This window comes from Bos indicus, chromosome X (genome assembly GCF_029378745.1).
Source record: "Bos indicus isolate NIAB-ARS_2022 breed Sahiwal x Tharparkar chromosome X, NIAB-ARS_B.indTharparkar_mat_pri_1.0, whole genome shotgun sequence".
Classification (NCBI taxonomy): Eukaryota; Metazoa; Chordata; class Mammalia; order Artiodactyla; family Bovidae; genus Bos; species Bos indicus.
This window is the reverse complement of record NC_091789.1, coordinates 144,089,443-144,099,514: the sequence shown is the minus strand read 5'-3', so window position 1 is coordinate 144,099,514 and position 10,072 is coordinate 144,089,443. Positions and strand designations below refer to the sequence as shown.

The window sequence follows — 10,072 nt, the reverse complement described above, 5'->3', positions numbered from 1 at the left end:
GGGGTAGGTAGGGCTGGCTCATGTAACAAGTGTACAGGTGCCGCTTATGCCTTGGACCCATGACCAAGCCTTCAGAGTGCTGACTCAGGTCCAAAAGGCTTGTGTTTCTTATGAAAGTCAAGTCCTGTTAGCCAGGGGAGGGGTTTGGGGATAGATTTATGAACCAACTGCTGGGATAGTTCCAGACCATGCTGTCAAGACCCTCACCCATCCATACACATCCTCCGTGCCCTCCTCTCCTCCACCTGCTCTGGAAGTCTAGAAACCAAGCCATTCTTCTGATCTCTGCTCCTGTACAGGTTTTCTCTTACTGTGTTTCAAATTCCTGGGGGGAGGGGAGGGTGGGATACTATTTTGCATCTTGTCAATTACCTGTATTTTGATTAGGGAGAGGCTGGATGGTGGACACTGGAATGTTTCAGGCATAAAAGAAGATGGATTGTATGTTGCAAAGTGGTAGAAGGATTAGCAGAAGTTGAATAAATATGTGTAGAAACAGTGAAGGTGAAAACACGCCTTGGTGACAAGGCAACAGACACAGGCAGAGACAGAGGGCGTGGGAACCACAAAAATGATTTTATTTTAAACCAGAAAGCAACAGCAATGGAGAGCTTGGGCTGAGGGTGTGACAGCATGACTCAAGTACCAGGAACTGAACTTGTTCGGGTGAAAAGAGCAGCATACAGACTTTCATTTCCCGACCAAGCAAATCACATCCGCATCTTTGTGACACTTGTCAGTGGGTTCCCATTTACAAAGGCTTGCATTGCCTTTCAGATTTTCTGAACAGTTTTGTAAATATTTTTTTAAAGATGAAGGTTTTGGTGCCCGGTTTCTTTTTTGATATACCAGGCATTGAATCAATCACGAGTGAAAAGAAAAAATTGGTGAGAGTTTTGCTTAAAAAATCGTTTGTGGCACTATTGATATTTTGGGCCAGATAATCCTTCGTCATGGGGGCTGTGCTGTACACCATAGGATGTTGAGCAGCATTTCTGGTCTGTACCCACTAGATGCCAGGGGCACCTCCTTTCCCAAGTTGCAACAACCCAAAATGACTCCAGACACTGCCAGATTGCCCCCATGTTCAGAAGCACTATTTTAAAAACATTCTCCCATCCCCATTACCATCTTTGTATCCTTTTTTTTTAAAGACATCTTATAAGGGTAGAGCAGATCATCTGGTTCCCAACACCGAAAGCACATGTATGCGAGCAGACATGTGTGTGTTTCTGCAGGCACTGCCCATGTGCCTGGAGCTGAAATGGATTTCCACGTTCGCTGGGGGGCACTGGTTTGGTTCCTCAGAAAGTCTCGAGATCTCAGTACCATAATGAAATGCCTGTTGGTCCTCAGGCCTTCGCCTCTTCTCCAGCAGAAACTCTCATCAACATGTGCAGTTTTTGAAGTCACTTTCTTTTAAAGCCAGAAAGAAAATCTTCACCCAAGTCCACTCTCCATCTTAACCCATCTCGATTCCTACTTGAATTAGACAGTGGATTCGGGGTTCTTCATTTCTATCCATCAGGAGAGAGGCGCCATGTTTCAGAGTTCAGTTTTGAGGACTGGCTGCATAATTTGCGAGGCCCAGTTCTAAACGAAAATGAAGAACCCCTCGTCCAGGCATTACTGAGCATTTCAAGATGGTGCCAGCAGTGTTCACACACCCACGACGTTGGACCTGGAAGCCTTGGTTGGCGTTGCATCAATTTTGTGTATTAATTTAACTGGCACTGCCAGCTCTTTTTCCCCTGTATTGTGATGCCTTCTGTGAAGGAAGAATCTCAAAACAAAATGCCGTGCCCCCAATCCTTTTAAAGAATTCTACTGCAACAAATGTTGATAGCATATATTTTTCAGACTTTCAAAAAAAAATCCACATGGAAATTTTGTCTACATCATTACAGTAATGAAAGTAAACACTGTGGCCTTTCATCATATACATATTTTCCAGTAAATATGACAACATGGAAATAGTAATCGCTACAATCCACAATGTTTTTAAGTTAGCAAAGAGTGAGACTTCCACAACAAAATGTTAACATAATCCCTCGTCCTTATAAAAATAGCCAAAACATAACCTAAATGGCTTGCAGTGAAAACTGGAGTAGTAACTTTATACTGAAAAAGCATTATAGTTCGTGGCAATATTGTCCTCATAAATGCTTTAGATTAACATCATAAGGCAAACTGGAGCATTTATTGTACCTGGAGACCATGATTTAAAAAATCTCAGAAGCTGAGTTTTAGACCCTTTTATTTAAAACCTGTTAGTGTACAAAGTGCATGAAAATATCCATTATTCAGCTACCAAAAAAGTTTGTAAAAATTATTAAGCCAACCCTTTTGGTATATTCAGGGAAGCCTAATGCACATTGTTTTTCTATTGTAAAAAGAAAAAAATTCCATTAAGTTGTCAGAGACTGAGTAATTTTTTTTCCATTGAGGCATCCATCTTTTAGATGTGAAATTGTTCTAAGTCACTATCAAAATATTCATCTGGGTATAAATAATATAGTAAATATATAGAATCTATCTGTTAAGAAAAAGGAGTGCATCTGCCAGTGTAGAGGCAGAAGCCCTGGGGAAGCTGCCCCTGAAACCCAGACTCATGATCACATAATGCGATGCTGAAACAGTGGGTCGGTGAACGAATTTCAAAGAAACAATTCGTTGATTTGCTCAAAAACAAAACCAATAAAACAGTGTCTAAATCCCCCAGTCTGTCAAAACGGCCACCCCAGCAGCCCAGATAAATTTTAGCAAATGAAATGGTTGAGAGATGTCATGCCCTTCATCAAGGTAGAACCATTGCCAGATTCCTGGTTTGAGTCCTAGGATGGCTTAGTGTGAAAGTGTCAGTTGCTTAGTCATGTCTGACTCTTTGTGACCCCATGGACTGTAGCCCACCAGGCTCCTCTGTCCATGGGATTCTCTAGGTGAGAATACTGGAATGGGTTGCCATGCCCTTCTCCAGGGAATCTTCCTGACCCAGGGATCGAACCTGGGTCTCCTACACCGCAGGTGGAGTCTTTACCACTGAGCCACCAGGGAAGGCAAAAAAGCCTTATGTCATGGACCACTCCAATGTCTTAGGTCAGCACACTGAGCATTGTATCTGACATGACATTAGCAGGTTCTACTAGCAGGTTCCAAAGTGAGAATAGTGAGTTTGATTTTTTTGTTTGTTTTCTTACAACTCTATTTAACTATACTAGAATATAGAGGGACTTCTACATCTTTCAAGATGTGTTTAAAGGTCTGTTTATTATAACTTTTGAAGCACGTATACTAGAGAAGAGTACTTCATGCAATGTCCCTTGTCATTACCAACTCATAAATACAAATGTTTTTTGGTGACTTATGGTTGGATGTGGTATTGGTGGTTGGGGCCATATGTTGATGTCCTAGAGAGCAAAATCGATCCAAAGTGGTGCTGCCATTTGTGACAGAAAATGTTTATTTCCTCAGCCCCAGTGACAAAAATTATTCAGGGGGAGTGGGACACAGGACAGCTAGTAAACATACTGAAGAAACTTCACAGGCCTAAAGAAACTAGTAAAAGGAAGAAGGAAATAGATTTCTATCATGACACAGAATCCCACTTCCGAGAAAACACAAATCGGCCTGAATTTTTGAATCATCAGTAGGATTCAAGGTGAATTTTTTCAATTGCAATCTCATTGTTCGTGTTCTCCCAGCATCATCCTACCAACCATGGAAGGGTAATTACAGGTTTTGCAATAGCAGATCCCCGGCTCCCAAGTCAAGTCTTTCCCTCTTCTCTGTTGCTCTCTCCATCCTACTTGATCCATAAATCCTTCTGACATCGCTGAATGCTTCACAAGAAACCAAGTCAGAAAGCCCACTTACTTCCCTACTAGGTTCAAAACTATTTTTTTTAGTTTGAAAATAGTGGCATATTGTTAGTGTTGGGGTGACAGGACCTGCCATGAGATCTGTAGGAAAGAGGATGTGAGAAGGTGGAGAAACACAAAACTACAAAAGATCTTGTTTCTCAAGCTCAGAGACTTGTGCTGAGAATAAAGGTTGTCAAGAACTGATAAAACTTACAGGCCTCCTAATGTGCAAAACCAGAGAATTCCTAAGAGTTGTAATCCCCGGTTATGTTCCTATATAAATAATCTATAAATTTTCCTGTAAATACAAAAACAGGGTGAAGAAATTATTAAAGCCTGTACTTAATACAAAACACAGTGAAAGGGGGGAATCACCCATTGGGAGTTCTATCTTAGCTGATTTCTGGATGCTTTTTGTGAGATTTAACCACATTCTGGAAGCCTGTGCTTTCTCAGTCCCCAAAATGGTGGCCACCACCCTTTATATCCCCCAGAAACCAGCTCCACGTGCTCAGGGCAGCTGCTCTGTACAGTCTAGATGGTCAGGGATGGGAAGGCCTGTTATGATGGTCAGACATTTGTTCCACACAGTGAAGGTGGGGCACACAGGCTGCGAGAATGTGATGTCGAAAGTGTAGAGGTGGATGGAGTTCAAGGCATCATAGAAAGCGATGGAGCCATTATCGTAGTCTAGCAGAATGCCGACACGCCGGAGGTGGGGGGCTGGCTCGATGGGGATCTCCTTGCTGTTGTGTCTTACCACCCAGGTATTGTGGCAGCGGCACAGCGCCCAGGAAGCAGAGTTCTTGCCAATCCACTCGTGCTTTGGGGCTGACTTGTATGCAAGGCCAATGGCATACCTGCAGACACAAAAGAGCAATGACAAGAACCATGAGCCACATTGCACACATACATGAAATCCTTTCTGTGATCCTTGGTCATCCCTATTCCCTCTTTAGTGAAAGCTTGGGCAAGAACCCTGACCCCTCTTCCCCATCTTCTTCCCTTCTGGACATAAGAGTTGGCAGAAAGGGGCCATTATATTGACTCAAATTCCTGTTTATAGTGCGGATGTTATGAGAGAATCAGAACTTTGTATTTGGCTGTCTTTTTTTTTTTTTTTACATTCATGAAGACCCATGCAGTAGATTCATGAGACCAGTGGCATCCAGTAGAACTTTGTGCAATGACTGACATGTTCTGCTCTGTTCAATATGGTAGCCACAAGCTGCATGTAGCTATTGGGCACTTGAACTGTGGCTGGTGAGACTGAGGAATTGCACTTTTAAGTTAATTACAGTCAAGTTAGTTTCAAGAGCTGCATGTAGCCCATAGCTACCATCTTGGACAGCACAGCCCTAGACTTCTTCTGACCTTCTAAAGATCTTCTGATCTTCTTTGAATTTTTCAACTGACATCTTGCCTGTCATCTTCCATGACTTCACAAGGCAAGCATGGAAAATGAGTTTCATTTATGGGGATAGGTTCTTTGTCATCTCCTAGCCTCAGTTTTCTCATCTGTAACACAGGGACAATGATTGTCATTGTGTCTCAGAGTTATTTTGAGGAGTTAAGAAAAGAATATGTGTTTAAGATCCTGGGCCTAAGACCTGGCATAGAATAGTCAGTAATTGTTATTTTATGATCTTTGCCCAATGACACATGACTAATAACTACCAGAATAGGAATTTGACCCGAGGGTGATTTAAAAGGCCACATGACTTAAACAACACTCCCTAATGCCTTTTCTCACCAGAGGAGCCCTTTTGGTTTTATTTCCTACTGTATTTACAAACATCCTGAATGTCTCTGAGCTGATGGATATCCTAGTTAATCTAAGTGTTCTGTCACCGCTCAAAAAAAAGTTCTAAATTCTTTCTACAGTGTTCTAAGCTTCTTAATCTCTTTTCAGCCTGCTGAAACATGCCTCCATAATGTAGTATTTCTCAGCTATTATGATAAGCAAGGGCTTCCCAGTGATAAAGAATATGCCTGTTAATGCAGGAGATGTGGGTTCAATCCCTGGGTCGGGAAGATCCCCTGAAGGAGGAAATGGCAACCCACCCCAGTATTCTTGCCTGGAGAACTCCATGGACAGAGGAGCCTGGTGGGCTGTATCCGCAAAAGACTTGGACACTACTTAGCAACTAAACAACAAGATAAGCAAAACCCATCATTCTTAACAAATAGTGAATGATTCAGAGTTCAATTCTTAACGTGTTATAGTAGAAACCAGTCTAACTGGATGTTGACATATGGTACCTTACCTGCCGTAGAGAGAAAAACTGCACTGGTCTTGACATAATGACATTCTTTCAAACATCATGTGCTGGATTTAGAATATAATCACTTAAAGAGTGATGTGTTCAAAAAAGAAAACACACCATGACTGAATTAAGAGAGGATGGAACTGATCCTCTGGCAAGCATAGGGTACCAGCCTGTGTGCTGTCAAACCTCTGCACTTCACCCTCGTCAATTCTGTTCAGCATTTTAGGGACACTCCTGGGGCTGCATTTCCCAGAATCCTCTTTCCAATATGGAGTCCAGATCAGATTCTGCCACTGACATCCGTGCACAAGATCCAGAAGTTCTAAGAGAAGGCAAAACACTGTTTTCCAGACAGTAGACAGCACACGTGAGGTCTGTGGAAGTTTCTGGGCAGACTCCTGGGTGTACCTTGCCTCTGGGCTGTGAATAGCTTTCCGCCTTCCAGGAGAGGAGTAGCGGGCTCCCAGAAGCCTTGGCTCTCTTTCTCCTTGGTATACCTAGAAAAAGACTTTTCTTTTTCTCTGAACCCTAACAGACACTTTGGAAATGTTTTTGTTTTGCACTTTTCAGTATTTTCCTGCAAGACGTTCTATCTGTCCTGGCAGACACCATTTCCCTTTTCAGATAATTTGAAACTTGCATTTGCATCACAAAATAGCCACGTTTCTGTATTGTTTCCTTCTTGCTGCTTGTACACCATTTTTATTTTTTAGTAAAGAACTTTGACATTCCTTTCCCATTTGAACCTTGATTGAACCCCCTATGGAGTAGCTGTGGCAAGTATGACTGACTTCATTTAGCAAATGGGAAAACCAAGAGAAGGTTAAAATGAGCAAAATCTAGAATCTCGCCCCTTCCCCCTTAAGTTGGGTTCCTTTGCATGAACCCACATTTAGTTAACACCGTTTCCTAAAATACCAAGAGCACATTAACAGCATTAGAGTAAGAAAATAACTACGTGTCTAGTCCATTAAGCAATGGAAAATACCATTATATTATCATTAATCTGTAAAATTATGTGCATATTTCCAGTGAGCTTGAAAGGTGCAGGCGGAAGGCAATGTTCCATTAAGGTATGCAGTGAGACTCAGAGAATTCAAAAAGTATAAAATGATGTTTCTCAGAGTAATGTTAACATGCCCCATAGCATGGATTATAACATACAAGTAAATTTCAAGTCAGCACTATACTTCACAAGAAAATACATGCATTATTAGCTGTTGCAAATCAAAGTATTACAGGCATTTGATAGTAAAGGTCACCCTTTCCTCGCTAACACCTCCCAGGAAATGTTAAACTACTTTCTACGTGACAATTTTCTGAAACGGACACGAGTTTGTAAAGATCTGAAGCGTGGCAATTAATGTGAGAATATTTTCCCCCTGCCTCACGAGTTGGTTTTGACATCTGGTGTTTTCAAGGTAATGCTGATCTGTGTTTGTATAACTGAAGTGGTGTAGTGGAATTCCCCACACCATTCGTCAATGGGGATGAGATCATAATGATCAGGTATCATTTATCATAAGTAATTATTAAGGGGGTTGTAATTATTTAGACACTGGATTCTGTCCCAGATTAACAGAGCCCGTTAATTAACTAGAAATGTTTGCTCTTTTGCACCTGCAAAAATTCACTGTATTTTCCTTTGGGCTTTTATCTTGCCCCAGTGCAGCTACACATTGTAAATGCCAGCCTGGACCAGAGCCAAATATAGGGGGAGGATCTGTCCTTCGTCCTTCAGAGGGATGTTGAAGCAGGGATGTTCTGAGCAAAGAGAACCTTGAGGGTCACAAGAGGGGAAAAAACCTACTTGCTTGGCTAATATGCAAACCGTTTGGAAAAAGACAACACCCAAGCTTATGAATGTGTATCAACACTGTAAAGGACTTAGACATACTACATTGTTTGCATAGACTTGAAGTGAAAGGTTTCTTTTTTGTAAAATAAGTGTTTTAGCATCTTTATCTCAAAACTAAATACTGTTACCATACTCATCATCTGCAAGTTAGGCAGTTTTCAGTTTTAGGGTTTGTTTTTTTTTTTTAAAGCAAAGATTCAACTATCACTTATTAAGTACACCACAGTAAGCCTTAAAGTGTTTTTTCCTTTATGGTTTATTACAGGATATATTTAAAAAAAATCTCTTGGAGCAGCTGATTTGACAATGTTGTGTTAGTTTCAGGTGTACAACAAAGTGAACCAGTTATACGTAATACACATATCTTGGGAAGATCCTCTGGAGGAGGGCATGTCAACCCACTCCAGTATTCTTGCCTGGGGAATCCCATGGACCCAGGAGACTGGTGGGCTCTGGTCCATAGCGTTGCACAGAGTTGGACATGACTGAAGCAACTGAGCACCTACACGTATCCACTCTTTTTTAGACTCTTTTCCCATATAGGTCATTACAGAGTATTGAGTAGAGTTCCCTGTGCTATACCATAGGTCTTTATTAGTTGTCTGTTTTATATATAGTAAATAATGTGTATGTGTTAATCCCAATTGCCCAATTTAACCCTCCCCTCTTTTGTCCCTGATAACCATAAATTTGTTTTCTATATATGTGACTCTATTTCTGTTTTGTAAATAGTTCACTTGTATCATCTTTTTAGACTCCACGTATAAGTGATATCATATATTTGTCTTTCTCTGTCTGATTTCACTTAGTATGATAATCTCTAGGTCCATCCATGTTGCTGCAAATGGCATTATTTCATTCTTTTTATGACTAATTATTACAGGATATTGAATACAGTTCCCAATGCTATACAATAGGACCTTATTGTTTATTCTATATGTAACAGTTTGCATCTGCCAGTCCCAAACTCCCAGTCCATCCCATCCCCTCCTTCCCTGGCAACCATAAGCCTGTTTTCCACCTGAGTCTGTTTCTGCTTCTTAGGTAAGTTCACTTGTATCATACTTTAGATTCCACATATAAGTGCTATCACGTGGTATTTGTCTTTCTGACTTCTGTTACTATGATCATCTCTAGGTCCATTCATACTGCTGTGAATGGCATTGTTTCACTCTTTTTTTAATAGCTGAGTAATATTCCATTGTGTATATATACCATATCTTCTTTATTCTGTTGATGGACATTTAGGTGGCTTCCATGTCTTGGCTATTGTGAATAGCACTGCTGTGTACTTTGGGGTACATGTATTTTTTCAAAGCATGCTTTTCTCTGGATATATGCCCAGGGGTGGGATTGCTGGATCATGTGGTACTTCTATTTTTATTAGTTTTTTTTAAGGAAATTCCATACTGGTTTCCATAGAGGCTGTAGCATTTTACCAAATCTGGCCCTCTGCTTGGTTTTATAAAGTTTTATTTGCACCCACTCATGAATGTGTGGTCTATGGCTGCTTTTCCCCCACAACAGTAGAGGTGACCAGTTGGGAGAAAATCATCTGGCCTGCAAACCAGAAATACTGGCTCTCTGGCACTTTACAGACAACATTTGTGGACCTTTGGCTAACAGCTTGTACCCTGATTGCACCTATGAGCTGTGCACCTTGGGCCTCAGTCAGCTCATCTGTAAAATGAGGTATTAGTACTTACATTTCTGGGACTGTTAGGATCAATAAATGAACTACCATTTGTAAAATGCTCATGCCAGTGCCTGGCATAAAGTTGTGCCAGATAAAGGCTGGTTAGTAAAAATTATAATTGGTCATAAAGGGAGCTATTTAAGTGGGCATCTATGAGACAGAAGGGCAGGGTAGGAGGTACGGTTTGTGGCTGTGGAACGGGCAAGGTCAGTTTTGTAAGGTGAACTTGGCAGAGTTCACCAATTCCCATGTCCACTGCCCTGACCTCCACCCCTTGGGCTTAGAGAACTCAGTGGGCTCAAGTCACTGGGCTGGATCTAAGGGACACTTTGAAATGAGTCTCGGCCGAGGATCACTGCTCCGCCCCAGCACTGATGGGCCCAGTTTA

The 10,072-nt window shown here is 41.4% G+C and overlaps 1 protein-coding gene across 4 annotated transcripts in view; it reads right to left on the bottom strand.

Annotated features, from left to right (window-relative positions):
* Window positions 1-554: 554 nt before the first annotated feature.
* MID1 (midline 1) overlaps window positions 555-10,072 on the bottom strand; it is a 277,769-nt gene continuing 268,251 nt past the window's right edge. For all 4 annotated transcript variants that reach the window (XM_019955845.2, XM_070784329.1, XM_019955846.2 and 1 more), the window contains exon 10: window positions 555-4,720. In XM_019955845.2, the coding sequence (XP_019811404.1) occupies window positions 4,372-4,720 (349 nt within the window). In that variant the 3' untranslated portion in view covers window positions 555-4,371. The remainder of the gene's footprint in view (window positions 4,721-10,072) is intronic.